Source organism: Rattus norvegicus, chromosome 15 (assembly GCF_036323735.1).
Source record: "Rattus norvegicus strain BN/NHsdMcwi chromosome 15, GRCr8, whole genome shotgun sequence".
Classification (NCBI taxonomy): Eukaryota; Metazoa; Chordata; class Mammalia; order Rodentia; family Muridae; genus Rattus; species Rattus norvegicus.
In genome coordinates, this window is record NC_086033.1 from 43,636,532 (window position 1) to 43,664,047 (window position 27,516).

Sequence of the window (27,516 nt, forward strand, 5' to 3'; positions counted from 1 at the left end):
GGTGAGAATGAGAAACAAGGGAAGCACTCCTCCATTGCTGGTGGGAGTGCAAACTTGCCCAGACACTATGGAAACCAGTATGATTCCTCAGAATTGATCTATCTCAATACCCATCTATCCACTCTTGGACATTCACCTAAAGACACTCCATTCTATAAACATAGCTGAGCAAGTGCCCGTGTCACAATAGCCAGAAACTAGAAATAATCTAGATGTTCCTAAACAGATAAATGGATAAATATGGTACATTTACACAATGGAGTATATATAACTCAGCTTTTTTAAAAAATGAATTTGCAGGCCAATAGATGGAAATAGAAAAAAAATCCTGAATGAAGTTAACTCAGACTCAGAAAGATAAATGTGGCAAGTACTTACTTATAAGTAGATATTGGTCATTAACTAAATGACAACCAAGCTATAATCCAAAGACTCAGAGGTTGGATAATGAGGAGAAGTCTGGCGGGGACACATGACTCTTCCTGGGAGGGGGAAATGGATTTTACGAGTAGACTGGGGTGGGGAGAGGGGTGAGGATGAGACTGTTGGGAGTCATGTGTGGTGGGAGGTGGGGTGGAGTGTGAGAATACTAGAAGAGACAGCTGGAATTGGAAGGCATTTGCAGGATGGTGTGGAAATGTAGTTCAGTGAAAACTTCCTGGACTCTAGGAAGGTGATGCTAACCAAGACTCTCAGTAATGAGGGATATAGGGTCTCAACTGGCCATCTCTTGTAGCCAGGCAAAGCTTCCAGTAGTGGGGCAAGGTTGCATTCAATTGAATTGGCCAAAAGGGTCCCTGAAAAACCCCCAACCACCCAGGCTGTTGTTGAGACAAAGGATGGCTCTCTGCAAAGTGACAGTAGTGCTCCATTTGCTAAGGACAACATGCGCACAACTCACTGAACATGGATAAGTTGAGCTGATGCCTACACGGAACTTTCACCCTATCTTCTAGTCTCTGGTGTGGGAAGGTACTCTGCATTACTGAAAGAGAAACATGGCACCAACCCCGCCAGCCACAAAACATGTGGGAGTAGTCAACCAATATCTGATTTGAAAAGCCCACTCCATGAGAAAGAACCCACACCCAACACTGCTTGGGTAGCCAAGAACCAAAGACCTTAGAGACCTAGGGTAAAACCAAACACTACTGGTCTAAAAAGATCAGTACGGTGATTTCTAATGATCTTCAACTATACTCACAGATCAGTGCTTTATAGCCAGTCGTCATCAGAGAGGCTTCCACTGGTGGTAGATAAGAACAGATACAGAGACCCACAGGCAGACATCATGCAAAGAGAAAGTCTAAACTGGAGGTCTCCATCAAATCCCCCTCTCCATTTCCCACAAGTCCAGGGAATCCCATGAAAAAGGCAGAAAGATCGCAAGAGCCAAAGGATATGGTGGAAACCACAACAAGGCCCTCTGAATCAGTTAGGCAAGGTACATCTGAGCACACACAGACTGAAGCAGCAAGCAAGGGTCTTGATTAGTCTATCAAGTCCTCTGTGTGTACATCATAGCTATTAGCCTGGTATTTTCATGGGATTCCTTAGGGTGAGAACGAGTGAGTCTTGGACTCTTGTGCCCACTCTTGGGACTATTCCTCCTACTGGACTGTTGTGCCCAACTTCAATTTGATGGGTTTCACTTCATTTTATATTTTATTTTTTCATGTTTGATTGTTATCTCTTAGGGAGAGAAAACTATAATCAGGATATATTATATGAGAATAGATTCTAATTTCAATAAAAGAAAAAAAAGTTCTTGCTTTCAAAGAGTTCACTGTCTACTGTGAAGAAGGATACATGAACTAAGTCTAAGATGTAAGCCCTTTAATAGCATTTAGAAGTCTGAGAAACAGCAGGAGCTGTAAATGACTGGTGTACTTAAAAGACAGGGAATGGACGCCATGTCAGAACACTCTCTTAGGAAAACCTGTGAGGGGCTGAGAGCGCTCAGCCATTAGAGCTCTTACAGCTCTCGGAGGATCCAGGTTTGGTTTCCAGCACCCACATAATGGCTCACAACCACCTGTCAAGTCCCAGGGGATTTGACACCCTTTTCTGAACTCCACTGGCACTAGGCACACATATGGCACATATAAATATATGCTGGCAAAACACTGATACACATAAAATTAAATAAACAAACCTTAAAAGATTAAGGAAAAAAAACTCCTTTTAAAGGAAGATCAGGGGGCTGGGGATTTAGCTCAGTGGTAGAGCGCTTACCTAGGAAGCGCAAGGCCCTGGGTTCGGTCCCCAGCTCCGAAAAAAAGAACCAAAAAAAAAAAAAAAATTTAAAGGAAGATCAGGTACCAGGTAGGGGACGGGATCCTCTAAGCTATTCTCCTAGGACTAACTACCAGCTGGTCACGCACTAAGCAATCACACAGTATTTCGAATATTCAAACAAAATAGGCATGTATAAAGATTTAAATTATATACAGAATCCAAAAAATGATCTTTAAACTTCTACATCTAAAATTCTGATTCTGTGACTCTTCAAACTTCAAACTACATCACAAAATATTCAGTATGCAAACAAGAAAAATGATGACAAGAGAGTTTATGTAATTGAATTGATGTTAAACTGTTCAAACAATTACTAATCTGACACCAGTAAAATTTCTGCAAAAGACCCTTACCCCAGAGTTGAAACAGTGTTCTCCCCTATAAAGCCTGACTTTCCAAGAATCAATAAATATTTTGTGATAATGGAAATAAGTTGCTTTAAGCTCCTAGGATGGAAATATAAATCAACTTTTAAAATGAATCTCTATACAAATATGCCTATATTTACTATGATATACTTATCAATTATCTTCACTTTAAAACTTTAATGGGCATGCTAAATGTTGATGAAGAATTACAAAGGAAACAATAGATAAGTTCCCCTCTTTATAGTAACCCCCCTTTCACGACCACACATTCTGAGAATTGTAACAAGGGTTCCCTTACCTGGTACGGACACGGAATGTGATATTCTCTGCAGCGTTCCTGTATCCATGTTGTTTCCCAGATGCCGCGGTAAGCTTGCTCATAAAAGTAACATCCAATTACAACCAAGAGTGGGACAAGGTAGAGAATGCTGAAAACACCGATCCGGATCATGAACTTCACTAACTTATCTTGGTTTTCCTTTTCTAATGGGATCTCAATCCGAACTCTGTTTAGGGATATAATGCCGGCTAAGAGGAGAGAAACCCCAACTACCACATACAGGCAGAGGGGAGCAAGAACAAAATATCTTAATGCATCTACGTCGTAGAGGCCGACAAAGCACACGCCACTAATATTGTCACCTTCAATTTTATTCATCGCTAAAAGGATGATAGTTAGAGTTCCGGGGATGCCCCAGGCACTGGCATGAAACAGCAATGCTTTTTTCTCAATAGCTTCACTGCCCCACTTTGGCACAGCTGCTAAAAACCATGTGATGGTAAGAATTACCCACCATACACTGCCAGCCATAGTGAAAAAATAGAGTACCATGAAGAGCATGGTACAGGCCTTATTGTGAGATCCTTGTGTCACTGTGGAAGCCTTATACTGTGCAGGGCTAGATGCATTGCAGGCTACTCGGTCCTCAAGCAAAAACCCAATGAAGAAAATTAATGACACCATCATGTAGCAGACTGCATAAAATATGATAGGTCTTTCAGGGTAACGGAATCTTGTGACGTCAATCAGAAAGGTTAAAAAAGTAAACAATGTGGCAGAGAGGCAAATGATTGAAATCAGGCCTATGAAATAGCGAGCAAATGACAGTTCTTCTCTCCTGAAGTACATATTGGGACATGGTGGTGAACAATCTCGCACGTGCAGAAAGGAATAGCCAAGGTCAGGATCAATTTTCAACTCTCGGGGACACCAAAAACCATAATCCCTCTGTACTGCCACTGGGGCTCCTTCAGTTGGATCTCCAACTAAATTCAAATCCACAAGTCGGGGATATGGCTCATCACAATCTGGAAACCTAAAATCAAAAGACAAGAACCACACTTACTTCCAGGGAAATCTGCCGCCATCACTTGACAATTTCAATTTCTAAATTTAGTATCTATGACCTCATCTATTCCTATCACTTACAATAAATAGAAATAAAGAAAATGGCATATTCTGGAGGGCTTCAAATAGATTTTAAATTACATTAGTCTTAAAATTAAATTTGTTTTACCTTCAAAATCAGCACTCCATTAAAACAGTCAATCCAGTCATTAATAATATACAACATGGAATGTGTACTTAGCATAATCTTTATAATTTCCAAATGTGCAATATGTGTGTGTGTGTGTGCGCGCAAATATATTTTACCAAAAGGATGGCAACTAAAAGTTCAAACCTAAGATTGAAAAATCTTCCTTTAATGCTTCCTTCCATGTCCACAGTGCTGTGAGCTAGATGAGTGGTGAACAACCTCACGAATGACTTACATTTCATGCACTCTCTATCATCTATGGGCGGCAATGCCAGGTTTAGAATCTAGGGCTTTTATGAATGCAAGTGCTCACCACTTAAGTGACCCCCAGCCCAGTCTCCATTTATCTTCCTAGGGAACTAACGGGCACCTAAGGTCTTTAATGTCACCTCACTTTTTCCTAACATCCTGACAACTTCTCATCAACCCACTGTACTCTTAAAGTCAGTTACTGCCAAACATGGCTATGCATAAAATTAAGGATTTTTTAAAAAGAAAGCTGTATGTCCCTATCACCACAAATCTTATTTCAGAAAGCTACAATGTCTTCCTTAGGACCGCTATCATTATAGCTCATAGCTGTATTTTCATTTCCATTTGGCTTCAGGCATTAAAAATATTTCCTTTTTGATTTCTTCAATGATGCATTCATCATTCTATAGTGTGCTGTTCAATCTACATGAGCCTATGTATTTTATAGTATCTCTAGGTGTTGATTTCTAGTTTTATTTCATTATAATCAAATCATAATTGTTTCACTTTTCTTATTTTGCTGATTCTTATTTGTGAGATTCCAGGGAAAGTTTAAAAGAAAGCAAGATCTGAACCCTGTAAGGGACCTAACACAAGGAACACATAAGAAGAGGATACAAAAAGGAAACAAGACTGACTGGTCTGATACAGTGTAATACAGCAGCTCGATACGATACTCTAAAGTTTAAATTAGATTCTAAATTAGATAATAAATGCCAGGATCTCAATTATTAAATTTGTCTTAAATATCTCAATTTTAACATTCCTAAAATGTATGTCTTTTGTTTTCTTAGTTCTCTGTAGGTACTCTCTGTTTAGCTTCCAGCAAATCAATCCCTATAGCCAATTAGTTATGAACTCTGCTGCTTTCCTCTGAATACTTTCAGACCTGCCTCACTTTCACTACCTCACCTGGCTGTTTTTGTTTTTTAAAAGTATTTACTATGCGCCAACTGGGCTCTCTACATAAACATGCTCAGGTTAAATCTGTCTGCCACATTGCTTTTTCTTCAAAAAAAATATGGAGCATTTTCAGTGTGCCTGATTCTTGTGAATGATGAAGACATGCAATGAATAGAACAAAGTCCCTGAAATAAATACACAGCATATTAATTTATAAGAAGTGGGTCAGAGCACTCCATTCGGAGAGCAGGACAAGTACAGAGGAAAGAATGAACTGAGATTCTCAACAAAAATATCATTTCAAGTGATAGGCAACAAAGCTTACACTAAGTAATGGAAAAAATAGAGTGTGTGGAAGAAATGGAGGATGTCTGTGGAGCTGAGGAATGAGTCCTATGGTCTGAATGTCCTCAAATCTCACGAGCTGAATTTTAATCTTCATTGTAGTGGGACTAGTTACGAAGGCAAAGAGTTTACCTCTTGCTTTCTACCTTTTACCATGTGAGGACATGGTATATGCCTCCACTACTTACTGTCAGATCACAGTCAAAATTACTTTAAAGAAGAAATGAACAGTTTTTAATGAAAATTGTGAAACAGCCTAAGTAATTATCGATAGAAGATGGCTAAATAACTTAGGATATTAACATAATTAACTATCAAATATTAGCTTCTAATAAGTAATTACAAAAAGTGAATCAAACCTGCATATAAACACACACATACAGAGAAGGGTGGGGAAGAGCAGGGGAGGGGGAGAGGAAGAGAGATAAAAGGGGAAAACATTTGCTCATGGAATATATGTATATGTTTATATTTTATGTATAAAACCAAGCATAGAAGTAATTAATGATTAATGTACCATGATGTTTTTCTTACCTTGGGGAGAAAAGAAGGGAATGCAAGCAAGACAAGGACCAACAAAACCTGTAACTGTACTGTAGAGTCCCCCAATCCCATTCCACCCCACCCCACCTCACCCCAGGCAGGGTTCCACTATGTATCCTATGCTGGTTTAAAACTCACAATCTTCTTCCTGCCTCAGCCTCCCAAATGCTGGGATTACAAACATCATCAAGCTCAGCTTGTATCTATACTGTTCTACTTCTTAAAAGAAGATCTGAAGGCAAACATTACAAATTGTTGAGATGAGAAAAAGGCAGATCATTATGCGCACATAAATATTTCCTTATTATTCTTTATTTTTTAAATATTTCAGACAATAAAAAGGTTATGTCATATAAAAACTATATTATTACTAATAGTAATATGTTATTTCTATTAACAATGCTCATTCCTACAACACTAAAGGAACATCTGCAGAACAAATCCTTAAGTCTTCTGTAACAGCTCACAGTTGTATTAGATGAGATTTGAAAAGCACCCAACATTTTCTCAACTGGGTGTTAGTGATAGAAAAAAATGAAAAAACAAAACCACAAAGCCAACACAACAGCCTTAGATATTAATATGTCTGTATTAAATACATTTAAGCTTCTAAAATGATAGTTGTAATTATTTTCTTTTCTATATTTGGTAATTTTCCATGAATGGCATTACTTCTAAGACCAGAAAAGTATTTTAAAAGTAGAAAAAAAATCAACCAAAGGTTTTGTTTATGTAATTCTTAATTCTTATAAATTTCTCCACAGAAGTATCTTTTTCCTATCATTTTTTTTTCTTTTTTCTTTTTTTCGGAGCTGGGGACCGAACCCAGGGCCTTGTGCTTGCTAGGCAAGTGCTCTACCACTGAGCTAAATCCCCAACCCCTTTTTCCTATCATTTTAATTCTTCCAAATATCTACAAAAAATTGAGAGCATGAAACAGTGCTCTATTTTTTCAACCCCTCCCTCCCCCCCAGAATGAGACCATGAACAGTGTTCAACTGTTTTGAGCATTGTTTTGCAATATAAATATTGCGTACTGCAAAACCCATACATTAAAAAAAACACCCTGCTCTTTGAAATAAAGTAGAGAGAAGACATGCAGGCTGGAGAGATGGCTCAGTGGTTAAGAGCACTGGCTGCTCTTCCAGAGGTCCTGAGTTCAATTCCCAGCAACCACATGGTGGCTCACAACCATCTGGGATCCAATGCCCTCTTCTGGTATGTCTGAAGACAGCTACAGTGTACTCATATCAAAATAAATAAATCTTTAAAAAAAAGAGAGAGAGAAGACATGCATTAGCATAAATATATGACCCATACCTACTGCACTCCATATCTTCAGGCCAGGGGACACCAAACATCTCCATGAGCTTTGAGCACTCACTATAGGCACGCTGACACAGCCTACGGCAGGGGAGTGTGACACGTCCATATTCCATACAAATAGGGGCATAGAGTGCACAAAGAAATGGCCGAAAATCCCGAGAACAATCCAGGTTCACCATAGGGTGGAATGGCTAGGAAAAAATGAAAATTGAATAATTAGATAAAAAGCTTCAGACAAATGTTAACAACTTGTTTCTTTTTTATTCATTTTAAAAACTTTTCAAGAATATTGATTATTTCTTAAGTTTTTTTAAATAAATGTTCTCTGAGCTATTTCTCAAGGGGCTTATTTCGGTTAAATCCAAAGACTATGACAGAATTGATAAATCCTTGTACATATTTAAGTGTTACAGGTGATATTAATGAAGCAGGCTAGAAATTACTAATAATACAGCTCGTTTAATATAGGAAAAGGAAAAGAAATAAGAACATGCTAAAGCTCAAGAATGATTATAGTTTTTTTTTTTTTTTTTTTTTGGTTCTTTTTTTTCGGAGCTGGGGACCGAACCCAGGGCCTTGCGCTTCCTAGGTAAGCGCTCTACCACTGAGCTAAATCCCCAGCCCCTGATTATAGTTTTATTATTTGCTGGTAGAACTGTAAGGGTTTTAACTTTCTTTTATGTATTTCAATTTCTCTATTTTCTTTCAATCAAAAAGAGTGAATTAGTAGCAGAAAGGGGTTCTGGGAAGGCAAGAAGGGAGAAGACAGGTAGTTAGAGTGTAAAGGGTGGGGGTAGGAAAGGTCTCTCAATAGTTGCATCCAGAAATTGCACACAGGGTGTTCTGGTAGAGAAACAGCTCTCACATTTTGCTGACTGGTCTGTATTTTTTTAAACACAAGTAACTGAAACTTCTAAATAATTATTTAAATTGAAATCAAACGTTGTAAATATAGCTAATGCTACAATTTGACACTACACTGATGAAAACTTGTGGTCCCAAATATAAAACTAGGTCAGGAGACCTACTGTAACCAAGGAAGAGATCAAATGTTCCCCCAAAAGTACACCTGTATTTCTGACTATTGAATATCTTTCTAGTTGTTTGAAAATTAATTGAGCTATAGATGATTGTGAACTGGTTATACTCTAACCACTGGGATTATCTACTGATTAAGAATTTGTTTCTATGTATCAAGAAACCAAGAGTCAGTTAAATCAATCCCAAAGAAACTAACTGCAAGGTATACAGAATTAACATGTAACAATCAACAATCATTTCCAAGAATGATAGAGCAGTTCCCATGAAGAACAACTTAAAAGATAAGTTTTAAGTTACCTACTTAAGCTGATGGAGGACTACTCATGAAAAAGAACCCAAGAGCCATGCACTCAAAGAGCAGGGGAGTGTGGCCACAAGGCCTGAAAGGCAACCACATTTAAATGAAGGCACTGGCTGAATCTGGGAGTAAGGCATAGTATCTGTTAACTGAAAACTGTACACGGACAACAGAAATCAAGATTACTCAAATATATGGAGATATAAGTGGAGTGACTTAAGCAACAGGACTTCATTATCTCTGTCTGAGACAATGTTCTATCTGAAGCCACCAAGAACAACCTGTCCCAGAACTCTTTACTTCTGGAAGTTTTTCCCTTGGTGGTGGGGATCACTTCACTTAGCACTCTCCCCATGGCTACCAATCATTTTCCCAGTAGGTGTGCCTTTCTCTACACCCAAATTTCCACTTTATCTAAGGAGATTAGTCATATCACGTTATATCAAGAGCCTTCGTACTTCAGTATTACCCCATAAGGAATTACATCTAGAATGACCCTATTTTGAAATAAAGTCACACTGTGAGACACTAGGTTTAGGACTCCAATGTTTGATGCATTTCAGGGAGATACAAACCCTTAACTGTTCATGGACTACAAGAGTTTATGTAAAGATGCCAATTCTTCCTCCAAATCATTTGTAAAATATAATGAAATCTCTTCTATATATGAGGTCCTGGGTTTGATCCTCAGCCTACAAAAAATAGTCATATATTCAAAAACTTAGCATGGCTTTTAGTAGACAAAACCAAGCTTTTTCTACAACTTATGACAAAATATATGCTTTTAGACACAATGGTGCTTCAATTAATGAATATGCATAAGCCAAAAAATATAGTCCTGATGACTAGGGAAGCAGAGACAGGTGGATCTCTCAGTTCAAGGCCAGCCTGGATTACAGATTGAGTTTACAGATTGAGTTCTAGAATAGCCACCAGTACACAGAGAAACCCTGGTCTCAAAAAAACCAAAAGAACAGAGAACTGGTGAAATAAGCATGCAAAGTCTAAGCACTGAGCCAGTGTTAACTAAAAATACAACTACAGAACATCAGGACTGGAGGGAGAAAGGGAGGGAGGGATAGGAGACAGAGAAGGAAAACGCTAATATTATCTTTCAGAACTAGGACAAGGTGAAGAGGTCTTAGAAACGAAACTCAAAACATCCATAATGTGTGTTGGGGAAGGGGGGGGGAATAAACTGGACTTCAATAAAATAGTAAATTCCTCAGGTGGAAAGATGGCCCAGCCATTAAATGCTAGTATCACAATCAAAAAGACAATAGAAAATTCCTGTTCTAAAGACTGCTGAAAAGATGAAAAGACAAACTTTAAATTAGGATACAGTTTTTGCAATCTTATATACTATAAAAGATTTTGGTTTGTTTTAGTTGAGTTAGGTTTTTTTTTTTTTTTTGAGACAGAATCTTGCCACACAGCCCAAGATGGCCTGAACATAATCCTATCTCAGTTTACCAGGTGCTGGGATTATAGTTAGAAGGGATTTGTATCTGGAATGTATAAATAACTCAGGGGTTAACGAGATGGCTGAGCATGTAGAGGCACTGGTAACCTGAACAAGTCTTGTAACCTGAGTTAGAATCCCCAGAATCCACCCCACATCAAGAAGAACTGACTCCTATGTTGTTCTTTAATCTTCATAATCAAATTGTGGTACATCCCTCCACACACACTAATAATAATAAGTAAAGTTTGACTCAAGACACCAAAACAAAACGTAAGGGAATAATTTCATGTATGGCAGGGCTATAGCAGAGTCATTTTTGTTCCCTATTCTCAACTGTCAAATGGGAAAATCAACTGGAGTTATTTTTTTAATGTCAAACGAAGTAGGTAACCAATCCCCAAATAGTGATGAATTATGATCAAAGGTGACAGAAACCAGATATTAAAAGGTAGATAATGTGGGCCTGGACTGATGGCTCAGCACAAACTACTATTGCAGAGGACAGACTTCATCTTCCATCACCCACCCACATCAGGTAGCTCCCAGCCACCTGGAGAGCTGATGACCACTTCTGGCCTCCATGGGCACTGTACTCATCTGCACAAACCCACATATACATAACTAAAAATGGAATCTAAAAAGGCCATCATGTATGTATGAGCCCATGCCTATACAACACTAGGATGCACGCTAATCCACAAGGACAGAGTGCACATCTGTGACGGCTGGAAGCATGAGCAGAGATCATGGACTACAAAGGGATTTAGAAGGCTTCTGATGTAGTAGAAATGTTCTGCACTTTGGTGACATGGGAGCGGTTAAAAACTCATTAAAGGAAACACTTTAAGTGTAGTTCACTATATATGGTACAACTCAATAAAGCTAAGTCTAATACTTTTAAAATAAGCAAGTCATCTTGGTCTTAACCTTAACAATTTCTTACCACAGCAAAATAAAAATTAAATGATGTGGCCTGGACACTTAGGTTGAGAACACATATATCATAAGGAACAGAACTCACAATCTGTGAAAGAGAAAAGAACATGGCTGATTGAATTCTAACTAATTCTTCCTGAGTGTTTCTCTAAGCAGTGATGTTTTTATTCCCTAAATCAAGACCAGAGTATAGGAAGTTTACAAACTGCAAAGTAACTTTCTAAAACTAGAGTTCTGATTTCTACAACAAAGGTGCACTTCGAGGAACCTCACATTCTTTGTTTAAATTCAAATCAACCAAGCCATTGTGCTCCCATTCTTTCTATTCTCAAATTTCCATTCGTCACCATAGCAACCTGCTAACTGACAAGCCTTCAAGCATAGCAACAGTCCAAGCTTAACAAGGGTGTGAAAAGGGGACAGTGTCAAAGGACAAAATCTGACTCAGGAGAATCAGAATTCCAATCTTTGTCACTGTACAAAGAGCCTGGTAACTATGGAAACTGTGCCACACTAGGTTTAGGAATAACACGACTAAACTCACTAAATGTGAACCAATGTAGAACAGTCTTAAAATTCAAAACTCCTATTCATAGCTGCTTTAGATCCAATTAGAATAAGAAGTTATTCTAAACAACTTATAAAAATAATTTTATGTAAATAAAATTATAAGAGACTCTAAAAATCAAAACGAAGCAGAGCAAAACAAAACCTCAAATCTAATTTCCCCTTCTGAAACAATAAAGTTTCTGATGATGTAAGGTCCAAAACTTTTAAGAATTGTTTTTTGTCTCGACAAAACAAACTAAATCAAAAACCTCTAGGTAAAACAAAAACCACAAAACGTAAATCCGAAACACCTTTAACTCCGTAACTGTTTTTTTTTTTTCCCAAACCTTAATTTTCGAAACTGGATCATGGTAGTCTACTCACTGATAATAGCCTGGGAAACTGAATAATCTATTTGGAAATGTGCCATTATCCCAGGAATCTATTCACTTTCCTAAGTCAAAGTACAGCTCCTAAAACACTACATAATACTCTTCTTTGGTTAGTATACTTTTTTAACATTACACTATTGTGGAATGTTCTGTTATGGCATACTTAAAAAATAATACTTTATAAGACAAATCTTACTCCACTTAATAATCTGATTTAAAGCAAGAATTTCAAAAGTTCCTTTAATATAATTTATCATAAAACCAATTCAAAATTTCTAAAAGCTGTTATTTTTATTCCTAAAATCAGAAACTACAAACAATTCTTTATCTTGTGTGTGTTTTGATTTAGTAGCTTCTTCTTTTTTTTTTTTTTGGAGCTGGGGACCGAACCCAGGGCTTTGTGCTTGCTAGGCGATTTAGTAGCTTCTTAATTCTGTTTGGTTTACTCTAGTCACAAACTGGCTTCCAAAGCCATATCTATTAGGGCAAGGGATGTAGGTCCATATGTAAGGCCCTAGGTTTGATATCCAGCATTGCAAAAACAAATACAGATAATAAAATGGGTCACTTCACTACAATGTTGTTTGCTTAGGAAAAAAAATCAACCTACAATCCTAGTACTCTGGAGATGGAGGCAAGTGGGTTTCTGAGTTTGAGGTGCGCCTGTTCTATAGATCTTGTTCCAGGACAGCTAGAGCTGCACAGAGAAATCCTGATTCAAAAAAAAGAAAAAAAAGAATTACCTAAACAAAAGATAGTAAGTAAATGTGTATTCTAGAGTTAAAAACATGAGCTCAAAGAAAAGCATTTTCTTTCTTAAAAGGCCTATCATATGGATTGGTATTGTTACATTGGGGTACATTTCAAAATTTCAAAAGCTGTTATTTTTGTTCCTAAAACCAGAAATAACTGCAAATAATTCTCCACTATCTGTATTATGGGTTTTCTGTTTTCTAATTTAGAAGGTTCTTATATTAGTCTGTCCTAGTTAGGGTTACTACTGCTGTTATCAAACACCACGGCCAGAACAATGTAGAAAGGAAAGGGTTATTTGGTTTAAGCCTCCACATCTCTGTTCATTGGAGTGGTCAGGACAGGAACCCAAACAGGGCAGGAGCCTGGAGGCAGGAGCGGACATAAAGGGAGCTGATATAAAGGCCATGGAGGGTGCTGCTTATTAGCTTATTTGCTATGGCCTGCTCAACCTGCCTTTTTATAGAACCTAACACTACAGCAGTGTGTGTGTGTGTGTGTGTGTGTGACCACCCACAGTGAGCTGGGCCCTCCCCCATCAATCACTGATTAAGAAAATGTTCAACAGGCACATCTACAGCCTGATTTTATGGAGGCATTGTCTCAATCGAGGTTCCCTCCTCTCAGATGACTATAGCTTGCATCACGCTGACAAAAAACTAACCATCACAGTATCACAAATGTTTTGGTTAAGCCACACACCCTGTGCACTTTTTTCTTAGACTTAACAACAGATCAAGAACAACAGATTTGGACAAACAAAGGTACACTTAAGCAGAAGCAAAACAAGATCCTAGAGAAAGGAAAGTTCTATTGCTTCATTCTTTTACTAGTTACATTATTTATAAAATGCAAACACATACCTTGAAATCCAATCACTTTAAACAACCACCAAAAAAGGATAGACAGACAGACAAAGAAATATCACACTAGTGTTCACAGGTAGTTGGTAGCCTTGAAACTATGACCAGTATCACTATCCCACCAAACTATTTTTAACCCCAAGAGAGTAAGATTTGGATATAGCTGTGAAACATAATTATGATTACTATCATTACTAAGAAACTTACAGTTTAATTCAAACATTTACTTATTAGTAAATACTCTATGTGAAGCTCTGGGTTAAGTACTAGGCATACAAAGGTAAGTTAAGGACAAGCCTCCAAATTCCAGGAGTGAGGGGGAACAAAAAATAAATACTGTAACACCCCCCCACACACACACACACCAGGAGTAAGCAAAGCATACTGCTAAGTATGGTGGTTAAGGGCACAAACTTTGGTCTTCCTAGGTTCCAAAAGGAAATCAAAATCAGACCCAAGCCAGGCCTTGAAAAATAAGTAAGGTATCACCCAGATATTGGCAGAGCCTTCCAGGCAAATGTAGTGTTTACAATGACTTGATAAGGTCAAGGAACTGTGCAAGTGTGGTAAAAGGCTTCTTAAGACCACTGAGACTAACTGTTAAAGTAGAAGCCATTTACAAATGTCTATTATGCTTCAAATTGAATCCTCTGGGCAAGAATTGGCACTGCTATTTAAAAAAGTAATTTTCCTATTTTGTTTGATCTTTGTAACCAATATATTCTAATGATGGTGGTGTGAGACACTTAGTCCCAGCTACACTGCTTGTAAGTAACAAAACTTGGACTTGAATTACTGCACCTCTAAACTTCTTACTCTCCCCTCTTCATTACAGTGTAATTAATCTTTACTTAACTACTTTTGCATATGATGCAAATTCTGTCTCTGTAAAGGAAGTGCAAAGATCATTGAGATGCTAGCTTCCAGCTACAATAGTGGTTTAGTACTACCACAGAATACTATGACTTGAATCTGAATCTTCCCAGAGGCTCCTGTTTTGAACAGTTGGTCCCAGCAGGTGTGGCTCTTTTGGAAGGCTTTAGAAGGTGGGGCTTACCTGGTAGAAGTAGGTCTACTAGAGACCATCTTAGGGTTAAACTCCGCTGCTGGCTCAAGTATTCTCTCTGCTTGTGGGTCCACTGCAATGTGAGCAGCAGAACCACAAACACCTACTATGAATTGAGTCATTCCGCTACACCATCCCCCACAGAAGTCCTGAACTGTGAGCCAAAATAACCCTTTCTATCCTTACACTATTTCTGTAGGTTTCTGTCAGTAACAGTCTAAACAGAGGCAGAGAGCAGATCCTACTAATGATAAGAAACAGGTTCTCTCATGCATTGCTACCAGAAACAAAAAACCTTACTGGACAACTTCTATCAAGAGTTTAAAACTATCAATGAAAATATTTTCTTTGAATATCTGAATTTCATTTCAAAACTGTATTAGCAAAAATATATAAAAAAAAACCATGTGTGGCACATGCTGTAAGAGCAAGGACAGAAAAAAAAACCCCAGTGTTCATTAGTAAGTACTGAGTGAAGAAATGGTATTCAACCCAATACAGCTCTAAAAACCAAAGACATCATAGCCACTGGAGCAGTGTACCTGTTATATTTTTTTAAGAATAAGAAGAAAGGCAGGCACGTGCTCATGAGCAATGAGAGAAATTAGGAATCCTTGTGTTACCTGGAATCTGAAACTGCGGCCACTGCAGAAAGCAGTTTAGCAGCCCCTCAAAACAAATGGTTTATATCTTTCTAGCAGCTTAGGACCCTGGTTCTGCCACACAGAGAAACTCTGTCTCAAAAATTCATCCCCACCCAAAACAACAACAACAACAACAACAACAACAACAAACAAAACAGTGCTGGCCTGATCTCCAGCACTAGGAAAAAATTTTTGAATAGAATTACTGAGCTGATAGACAGCTGTGAGCATTGCAGTGTCTGCTAATTTTCAAGTCCTGTGCTACTGCATGAAACTCACACTCTCAAACTGTATCTGATAATTCTGACAGAGGCAACCCTACCCTCCTATGACAGCCATGAAATAAGCAACTTCTTCAGAGTTCTATCAAATCTTTGAAGCTTTCTCTCAGGAACCACTTCCCACTTATGGATGCTTCCTAGGCTGTCAGAAATTCAAAGAGGCAGAGCACTGACAATAAACTACACAGGGTACTTGGGCAAATGTAAAAAGGCAGAGAAAGCCTACTGCACCATCATTAAGAATGTCCTATGAACTTAAGAGTAACAGTGCAAGTGCGTCTCCTGACTAGCAACTCTGACAAAGTTAGAGACAGGATCAGGAACAGAGTAAAAATATGTAAATCGTGGTAGAGCGCTTACCTAGGAAGCGCAAGGCCCTGGGTTCGGTCCCCAGCTCCGAAAAAAAGAACCAAAAAAAAAAAAATATATGTAAATCATGCATTTTACGTCTACTTACAAATCTCTCACTTAATCCTCACAACACGTCTAGGTTTTTTTTTTTTCTCTTCATTTTTGTTGTCTAAAATACGCTATGAAAACAAGATGAAGGAATGATAGGCAAGCTGTCCAAAGTCTTACAGGTATGCACAACAGAGTCAAAGCAGAACCTAAGTTAGCACAGGCATCCTTATCACCTGTTTCCAAGGAAATTTGACTCTGCAGTGATACTAGATGTAAGGGTATTTCTACTTCAATCTTTTCAGCACATAGCAAAGACTACAACTATCACGCCAAGGCAACTTATGGCCATCAGATAATACCCCCTTCATATATCCTCGTCTGATGGTCGAGGACAATTATTTCACTTTATTAGTCAGACCTTTTACAGTCATAGGAAGAGCAGAAAATGTTTTGTTCAACTTCTACAGCATCATCAAATATTTGGATAATTTAACATGCCTGATATACTTTGAAATACTATGAATAATAACCTTTTTACAAATTTCACCAGACTTATATAGGACTTTGAAGCAGTGAATATGTGTTTTACTGTAAAATGAAGAATTCCAAATATAGGCTCTGAAAACACTGTCAAACTGATAAAAATATAAAACGTCCAAATTATATTACATGGTCATGCTAATATAAGAATATAGATAGCCGGGTTGGGGATTTAGCTCAGTGGTAGAGCGCTTGCCTAGCAAGTGCAAGGCCCTGGGTTCGGTCCCCAGCTCCGAAAAAAAAGAAAAAAGAAGAAAAAAAAATATAGATAGCCAGGGCATGGGTGGCACACATCTTTAATTCCAGAACTCAGGAGGCAGAGGCAGGTCTCCATGTCAGCCAGGGCTATAGAGTAAGACATTGTCTTAAATAAATAAATAGAAAAACCCATCACTTAAAGAGTGTTTAGTATGTACTAAGTAGACTATAGGCATATTTTAATTTTGTACTATGAAATCTTGTGTCATTATTACTAACTTTACTTTATTGTTTTTTGAGGCAGGGTTATACACAGGCCAGTGGCCTTTACCTCATCCTGTAGCAGAAAACTGTCATGAACTCCTGATCCTCCTGCCTCCACCTTCCAAGTACTGGCTTATACCACCACCACCACCACCACCACCACCACCAGCAGCAGCAGCAGCAGGCTATTGGTGTTATTAAAATCAAAGGAACTAGGTTGGCAAGTTTCAAACAAATTGCCAAAGTACCACGGCCTGGGTTCAAACACTGGTTTCCTGTCTCTTAAGCACATATTCTTCATAGACTTTTACTGCCTCCTCATCTCTATCTAGTAAATATATCTTTGTCCTCAAACGTAAGACCATAACAGACACTTTCTTTTTCTGGAGCTGGGGACCAAACCCAGGGCCTTGCTCTTGCTAGGCAAGCGCTCTACCACTGAGCTAAATCCCCAACCCCAGCAGACACTTTTAAACCCAGGATCAACCATATCCATTAATAGGACATAGTTTCTGAAGCAAAATTAAGAAGTACCTGAAGAATTAATATAAGAAAAATTCAAGGCAACAAACTTACATAGAATTCTGAACCATCAGGAATAAAATTAGCATAACAAAACCTTTTTCATTGCTTGAAAGTTACTCTTAAATTGATGTGAACTTCACATGACCAGGAAATCATCTTAGATGGGGGGGGGGGGGGGACGGACAGAATAGTGCAAACACAAGAATTCAGCCAATTATGCTGGAGTGATAATATACACTTTTAATCCCAACACTGGGTAAGCAGAGGCAGGCTGAATTGAGTTCAGCCTGGTTTACAAAGTGAGTTCCAGGACAGCCGGTGTTACACACAAAAAAACCCTGACTTGAAGAAACAAAACAAAACAAATTTCATTACATTCTATATTCAGCTACCGAACATTATGTAATATTATTATACTCTGCTATCTATATTAAAGTAATTAAATAACAGAGATGCAATCTCTGAAGAGGTATCATCACCCATGTTTTAGTGTTTCAAATTCTATATAAAAACATGTCTAAAAATAAACTCAAGAGTAAAATCTCTTTAAACACAAATTCTTCAATCTATTTTAGTATGCGCTAAACTATATATATTTTCAAATGTGTAAGATAAAGTTGAAAGCAGCACTATTTTCCTACTGTTCTATCAAACACATTAGGTGAGTCATGTGGTCAGTGCAGGTCATTTCCTGGAGTGTCTTACCTCCATTGCTAAAGCTGCTGTCTGCTGGTCATAATGGTTCAGAAGATTAGGCATGAAGGTAGTATTGTAAGGCAAATCTTGGCACATCCTCAAGGTTATAGGTTCACAAGAAAACAAACTGTGCCCACCTATCTGCCCCAGAAACACAGTCAAGAGCCAAAGATAAAAGACAATCCAGCTCACAGCCATTCTTCCTGGATCAAAATGAGCCTCGGATGGTCAGATCTACTCAAGATGTGCTTTAGATCAGTATATGCCAGCAGGTCTCAGCTTGAAAGTATCCTCTTCTATATCTGCTAAAAACTCCCTGTACTATCAAAGGACTGTTAACCTGGTCTCACAAAGGGCATTTGTTTTTGGTTTCACAATACGGGAAAATGACATCATCTTGTATCTTCTTTTCATTTTATTACATGGGCACATCTGGCCAGCATATCAAGTTGATCAACCACATTCCCAAATCACAGATTCCATCTTAGGAGAGTGATTTCTTTCTTGTTGAAATATCTGAAAAATATTGAAAATGGGAAAGTTAATCACTTCTCAAAATACTGCAGACTTAACATTAAAATATTTGATGAGGCATCATCCTGATTTAATAAAGAAAATACAAGGGTATTCGCAAAGTAAGTTTTTCTATTTTATCATATATGATATATTGCATATATTCACACACACTAAAAATAGTCCTTAAATAATATTTAATTTATAATTATAATTTTATATCCAAAGCTACATATATAACACATGGTAGAGAATTTTGTCACAAAATATAGTTGATCCATTTTGAATGCTTTTTCCATTGTCCCAAACTGTGTTTAAATGATGTTGTAAAATAAACTACGGAATTTCACATTTATTTTCCATGTTTTGGTCTTTCGCAGTACATTTTTATGTTAACTGACTTGATAGAAAGCAACTGTGAAAGGTCTGGGAAGAGATTAAAGCTGCTTATTAATACTACGTTGTAAACACTGTCACTTAACCCATATTTTTCTTCCCTGAAAATTATTTACACATCACTTCTCCAACACAAGAATCTACAAGTAAATTATGAGATAATGTATCAAAAAAAAAGTAGCATTACGAATTAGATAGGGCACTGAATTGCAGTTGACAAGGCCACCTCTATCAACCAACAACAAATAGAAGGTTCTAAAAGTCTTGCCATTCAGTTTGCCAATGCTGCATCATTTTAGATAACACAAAAATATAATGCCATATTTATTCCCCTTGCATATCAAACACATGACCAACAAATGGTCACCTGCAGCCTAGCTATGTATACAAGCCAGGGTAGGACTAAGAGTGATTCCAAGTTAGTGGTAACTTCCTTTAATCTGCACAGCTCCGCTGAAAGAGAGGCATCACCTAAGGACCTCTACCTGAGGAATACCTCCTAAGTATGGTCCTAATTACAATAAGTCAGGTCTTGAGAAATGCTATGCTAAACCAGAACAAGTAAAAGAAAAAGTATATTTATATATAATAATCTACATAAAATTAAGAAGTAAATGGATATAAAAATAACTAATAGGGCTACAGAGATAGCTAAGGGCTTAAGAGCACTTGTTGCTCTTACAGAGGATTCAGTTTTAGTTTCCAGCAACCACAACTATCCATAACTCCAGTTCCAGGGGATCCAATGCCCTCTTCTGAGGGCCCCAGAAATGCACATGGTGCATAGACATCATGAAGACAACCACTCATACATATAAAATAATTAGAGAATACTAGAAAAAGTATCAAAGACCAAAATACACACATGGCCAAGAAACGCATCAAGTGATGTTTAACTTCACTAATAAAAAAAATTCAAATAAAAAGGGCAAACATAATACTTTTGCTAATTGATGTACAAAAATAACAATGACAGAACAAAGTATGGCATGGATTTTAGGGAAGAAATTATATTTAGCATTTTAGATAAGAATCTAAACTAGTTGATTTTTTTTTTTTTAATGGATACTTATCGGGCTGGAAAGATGGCTCAATGGTTAAGAACACATAATGTTCATCCAGAGAACCTCTGTCTAATTCCTGAGCTGCAGGTGGTTCACACCCATCAGGAACTCCAATTCCAGGAGATTCAATACCCTCTTCTGAATGCAGGCACATGGTATACATAAGTAAATAATTTTTAGTGACTTTTTATACCAAAAGATTTCAAATGGGCACAACTTGATCCAGAGAACCTATTTATAATTAAGGATACAAGTGTATGTGGTATACAACTGAAATATTAACATAAGTAATTTATAACGACTAAAAAACCCCTGAAAATAATAAAAAAAATTACCAATAGTAGTTTGGCTAATGTGGTATAATACATGATGGACTATATAGACACTAAAAAGATAAACATGCCTAAAAGCACACCACACCTGTGCTCTCAACACCATAAAGACCTGTGTTCAATCCCTGACACTGCTCCTCCCTTCCAAAAGATGTGCATGGATTGTATTTATTAACATAGTAACATATGATAAAAAAAAATAGGGCTGGAAAAATGCTCAGTAGGCAAAGCACTTGTGGTGTTAAGCATGAAGCAATGAGTTCAAATTTCCAGAACCCACATAAAGCTAGATATGATAACACGTATCTCTAATCCCAGCATGCAGACAGGGAGAGGAGCACATACAGGAGAATCCCTGGGAGCCTGAGTGCCAACTAGCCTGGCATATACAGCAGTAAGCAAGACTGTTTCAGTCTTTTGATGGAAGGTAAAAACTGACATCCAAAGTGGTCTTGACTGCCAGACATGTGCCACTACACAAGTACTCTTACATTTACACATTTAAACACACACACACACACACACACACACAAATATACACTTATTTTGGGCTACAAAATAAAACCATCTTTAAAAGAGGAAGGGAATTTCAATTATTTAAAAGTAATATAAGTGCCTTGTGGAATTTTATGAAAGACCTGACTTTATATGACTTTGTGTATATGGTACATAACTTCAAATCTACAAATGTGTGCTGAGTAGAAGACAAGGAAAAATGCTAGTTCAACAGTTTATTGGCTGGTAATTAAAGCAACAAGCCCAGGGATATACGACTTGTATTCTGCAGGTAGTAAGAAAAGCAGGAGTGATAATTTAGTATGATTCAAATGGATTTTTCAGGCCAGCCAGCCAGCTAATCAGGTAAAAGCACTTGCCACTGGGCCTGGTTGACAGGAGTTCAATCCATAGAAGCCACAGGACAGAGAGGAGTAACTTACAAAAGTTATCCTCTGATCTCCACATGCATGTTGTCTTACACACACACACACACACACACACACACACACACACACATAAAACACCAAACAAAATTACTTTGTTGTTGCTGTTGTTTTTCGAGACAGGGTTTCTCGGTTAACAACCCTGACTGTCCTGTCTTACTTTGTAGAGCAGACTGGTCACAAATTCTCAGAGATCCTCTTGCCTCTGCCTCCCAAGTGCTGGGATTAAGGCATGCACATAATGCCAAGCAAAACTTGACCTTTTTAACACTGAAAAATTAAGGGTACCTATCAGCCCAAAAATGGTGCGTGTGCTTTAAAGTATCTTGCACACATTCCACATCACGTTTGAAAAGTGAAATACATGTGTGCACATACACACATATGCATGTGGGGGTAAGATGTGGTCCCAGGTATCTTTCTCAGAAGCATCCACATTGTTTTGCTGAGATGACCAAGTTTCTTACCAAGAGCCAGGTAGGCTGTCTAGTGAGCTAGTCTCAACAATCCACCTGTCTCTGAAGCTGGACCTAGACACATGTGCCTTCTATACAGGGCATCTCTTTTATGTATGTACCAAGGATCAGGCCTCATTTGTGTATTTACTGACTAACCATCTCTATAGTCCCCGAAATACCTGGTTCTAATCAGAATCAGGAGAATATGCCATTTTTCAAAAAGTAGGCTCATCCATGGAAAAGCTCTAATCTAAAGATGAATGAAATGTTGAAAGACTCTTCCCAGGCTGGCTAACAAAGCCAGACACAAACTCAGGCGGAAAAAGCAGGAAACAGGTAATTCTGGACTCAGAAAGATAAAATATGGCAACCCATTAAATAAAGGTTAAGGTTGTTGGAGGTAATATTTTGAGTATGTATGTATGTATATATATATATATGCAAGAATCTGTAGGATTCCAACAGAATAAAGAAGCCCATGAGGAGTTGGGGATTTAGCTCAGTGGTAGAGCACTTGCCTAGCAAGCACAAGGCTCTGGGTTCAGTCCCTAGCTCCGAAAAAAAGAAAAAAGAGAAAAAGGAAAAAAAAAAAAAAGAAGCCCATTGAGCTAACAGAAGGAGTAAGCAGTTTCGGCACCAGAGCCCAAGCAAAAATGAATGTTCTGACAGTTCATGCACTGTGGGTTAGGAGGCACTTTCACCTCTCCACAGAGCAATATAAAATATTTGCAAAATTGATTGTTAGTGCTTGGTAACATTCTAGACTAAGGCTAGGGCACAGCTTGGTATTGAAGTGCTTTCCTAGCATGTGGTTTGAGCTCCTATTCTAGGAGGGCATGGGAAATACTAGATCTGTATACACTTTTAGTTTTATGAATATAGGTCATCGGGAATCTGGCATTTTCCAATTGTTGTCCATGTTGATGATAAAAAGTAAAGGTCTTGAAAGTTAGCTGAGCACATGATCTGAAGGACAGCAAGAAAAAGATGAATGAAATGTTGAAAGGCTGTCTTCCCAGGCTGACTATCAAAGCCAGAACCAGACAACTCAGGTGGAAAAAGCAGGAGGATCCCAGATGCAACCAGGGGAAAAGTGTGCCACAAGGGGCATATCAAGAAAAAATGGCAACAAAAGACTATGTTCATAAATACTTTTCTATCACCTCCACAGACGGGGCCCATCTCACTATTCTTAGCTTACATTTAATTTTGACATCCTGTAAATACAAGCAGTTCAGAAATTTCATCTGTAAGTTGTAATGCTAGTTACAATAGCTACAGTGTGGAAAGCTAGGATGTTCTCCTCTTTCAGACACGTTTTCAAGAATGCATCGCAAAGGATTAGCTATGGGTTGCTTTAAGTCAGTCTCTCTGAAGGAAAGCACTGTCTGATAAGAAAAATATTCCTATGTCCTATTCTAGTATCACTTGCCTTTTCCTAAAGCCCAGTCAGTATTTAGCCTGCTATTTTCCATTTCTTACTGCACTCATGTGTGTTCCTGCACATGCCAGGTGTTATATGTGTGTCTGCACTCACGTGTGTTCCTGCACATGCCAGGTGTCTTCCTCTAGTGTTTTCTGCCTTTTTTTTGGGGGGGGGGACAGGGTTTCTCACTGAAACCAGAGCTCACTGGCTATATTAGAAGACCCCCAAACCCTCAGGATCTTTTCCATTCTAGCCAACACTGGGTTACAAGCACACACTGCCACATAAGGCTTTTTACATGGCTGTGGAGAATCCGAATCCAGGTCCTCATTCACCACAGCAAACACTCTATCAATGAAGCCACCTCCCCAGGCTTCTATATCTCACAGTTAAAGAAAAAAAAATTCATCCTCAGAAAACTGTCTCTTAGCTATTGCAAAAAAAGTTTATGTAATATCATATTTAATTCATAGAATCTACATTTGTATTAATATCAGAGTAATTCTTCTCTGATCTTTTTACTATAACAATCTAATTTGTACCTGAGACATGGAGTAAGAGCATCTCTTGTAGCTAGGGTTATCATCTGATTCCTGAGGCTCCCCCCGCCCCACTCATGTGCTACAATTACAGGGATGTGCCTTAGTGTTCGTTACCTTTCTAACTTTTAAATTTCATTTTCTCATGCCACTAATTACAATCATCTAATCTCTCATTGTGCTGAGTGGTATTGCTTAAAGAAATAAACCAAATAGTACTTCTAGATTCCAAATTAAAATGAATGGTAGGCACCAAATTTCAATCAGATTGACAAACTACTAAACTCTGAAACTAAGAAAAGCAAACAATCTTTCAAAATTAACCTGTAAATAAAACTGAAAATTCAAAGATAAATTCTATATGCTTGATTGGTTTTGTTTGCAGTAGGGGGGACTGGACTCAGTCTTGTGGGTGCCAGGTAAGCACTCTACCAGCTGAGCTGTATCCCCAGTCCTAAAGTTGAATAGAGGCTGGCCAAAAAATAAATAGAATAAATAAAGGTAGTCAGAAAACTCTTAATGTTTGTAAGGAAATAGCAGCCCCTCGTGTTTTCTCTTAACAAGACCATATGCTTTGTGTGCCTTGACTAAAGTACTGTTTTGGTGAGACATAATGAGGGGGAGACTGGAATGTGTTAAGCTCACTCCTTGAGTTATGGTCTTCAAAAGCTTCATTTATAGTGCATTCCTGGATACACTAAAGCTAGTGGTTCCCAGAATGATAAACTGGAAATCAGAGAGGCAGGCATTTCTGAAACAGCAGCTAACTCTGGGAGTCAATGAAGAGTTACTATTCCCAGCCTCACAAGTACCTCCACTGAAAACTCTCATTTTCTTTCCTCAGGACCTTACTATATCTATCTGCCCTGATTGCCACTGACAGAAGATAACGATGTGCTAAGAACTGTTGCCTACCACCTGCCTCCTTAAAATAATCAATACGCTCAGAAGGCTTTCTTTGTTTTTTGTTTTGTTTTGTTTTGTTTGAGAAAAGGTTTCTCTGTGTAGTCCTGGCTATCCTGGAACTTGCTATATAAACCAGGTCAGCCTTGAACTCACAGAGATCCTCCTTCGAGTGCTGGGATAAAAGGCAGGTGCCTTTTATTTCATACTCAGAAGTTTTACATACAAAATCATTGTAGAGTTTCAGTAACAAACTAATATGAAATGTAAATTGGGTAGATTCCCAAGCCCTAGAGGTAAAGCAGGGAAACAACCTTTTGTAAGCAACCCCCCCCCCTTCTTTCTAGACGATAAAGGCGTCAGTCATGCTGTAGTATACAAAGAATTATACTGTATTATACACTTCGCTATTAAATTCCTCTCAAATCTTTCTTCTTCAAATATCTCAAGAATGGAATTTAAAAAAAAAAAAAAAGAACTCACTTGAAGACCCAAAAGAGAAAATAAAGTTCAAAGAAATATGAGAAAAGAATAAAAGGAATGCGGAGCCCATGGTCACTTTTTCCTTTCATCAATGGCGTCTGCTTATTAGCCATGAGAAAGATGAAACAGAATTCTAGACTTTATTTAAAAATATGCCTGCTTTCCTAAACAGTTTCAAAGCATTAGGAGATAGATCAACACTATGCACTGTTTTACTAAGGATAGGGAAGCATGGTAAGAGCTACAGCTGGGCTCTAGTTTATCTTGGTTCACCCCCCCCCCCCCCCCCCCGGAGCTGGGGACCGAACCCAGGGCCTTGCGAACCCAGGGCCTTGTGCTTCCTAGGCAAGCGCTCTACCACTGAGCTAAATCCCCAACCCCTTTATCTTGGTTTTATCCTTCCATACGTTTACACTTCTTTCGCTGGCTCCTTAACCCTGAATCTTTTTACCTTTACGCTGTGGTTCAAGTAAATGTGTTGTTTCTCAGGCAGTAAAACTGATTTGTTTAAAGGTAAAGAAGGAATGTAAAGTCTTATCGCCTCGAGGACCTCCCCACCTTTCTTTTTGAGAAAGAGGTCCACTACACAGCCTATTCTGGCCTACAACTTTCTGTGATTCTCCTACTTCAGTTCCCGATTACTCAAATTACAAGCATGAGTCATTATTATGCTCGACTTGAGTACCTGCTTCTTAATACACAACTCGGGGTTTATCTAGTCCTCTTCTAGCCCATTATGCCACCAGCAGACCACCGAGGACCAAAGCAGGCAGAGGAGGGAGGTAGCATCCTTAAAGTCCAGCTGGTCTTTGTTTCCTGGCTCTCATGCACTAGCTTTGCAAAGTAACCCAATTCCCATCAACAAACATTTCGGATGTACTGAAGGACTTTTCTACCGTGAGATTTAGAGCTGGTGCGTCTGTTCGGCAGCCTGAGAAATTGAGAAGGGAGCTACAAATTCTGATTTTTTTTTTCATTTACATTGGGCGAAAACCCAGACATCTCCAGTCGTGGGATTTTTCAACTTTAAGTCTCTTCTGCCTAATTAATAGCATGCGCTTTTGTTCTTTTTCTACCCACAAAGGGGAATAGGAAAAGGGGAAAGAAAAATGAAAAAGCCCTCTTCTCTTCCCTTGAGGAAGTCCCTACCTCCAAGAGTTCCAAGATCTGAAATGCCTATGTAATGTTTACAACCTTAACGTTACCCGCATCCCAGTGCCTATATTCCAGAGGCTATGAATTCACCTTCGCATCCCAGGGCAAATCCGCCAACCCCAGTCCCCACCGCGGGGATAACTGGGGAGCGCGCGACGCTGGGAGCATCCGACTTTGCAAACTGATGGGCAGCAGGGGACAACTTTTGGGCGTTGGGTGGCAGGGGTCGGCCGGGGGCTGCAGGGAAGCAGTGGCGCTAGAGCCGAGCGCATCGTCCTCCCGCCCACGCCCCCGTGGCGCCGAGCGCAGAAACCGGCTGGGGCCGGCCTCGCTCCCCGCAGGCGACAGGCGCGGGGACCCACCGCGTTCCCACACTCGCACAGGTTGCCCGGCGCGGGCGGGACGTACCGGCCCCGCCGCTTTCCGGGGCATCCTCGCTTAGCGTGGCCGCGGCCCCGAACTCCGCGCCGCCCACTCCGACCCCACTCGGGCCCGGCCGCTCGCCAGCCGCAGCTCCGCGCTCGCCTCGGCAGCGCCGGCCTCGGGCTTTTGTTCGGCCGCGACGCGAGCAGCGAGCGCCGCCTGACGAGGGGTGGCCGGGCTGGGACAGGAGCCTCGGCGTTCTCCTCACGCTCTGCTCCTGTCCCGGCCCCGGAGGAAACGTCGGCCGCAGGACTCACCTCACCGCCGGCCTCCGGGCTCTCCCGGGTAGCACCGCTGGCCCCGCAGGCGGCCGCGCGTCCCTCAGGTCCCCCGAGCGGCCGAGGACCGCCGGCGCGCCGAGCCTTCGCGAGCGTCGGGGCGCGCGGCCCGGGAAGGT

At 39.3% G+C, this 27,516-nt stretch overlaps 1 protein-coding gene across 2 annotated transcripts in view; it reads right to left on the bottom strand.

The window, feature by feature from the left end:
* Fzd3 (frizzled class receptor 3) overlaps positions 1 to 27,516 on the bottom strand; it is a 67,086-nt gene extending 39,570 nt beyond the window's left edge. Inside the window, 4 exon segments of one of the 2 annotated variants that reach the window (NM_153474.1) lie at positions 2,965 to 3,982; positions 7,568 to 7,764; positions 18,496 to 19,002; positions 27,377 to 27,429. In NM_153474.1, the coding sequence (NP_703204.1) occupies positions 2,965 to 3,982; positions 7,568 to 7,764; positions 18,496 to 18,684 (1,404 nt within the window). In that variant the 5' untranslated portion in view covers positions 18,685 to 19,002; positions 27,377 to 27,429. 2 annotated transcript variants of the gene reach the window in all.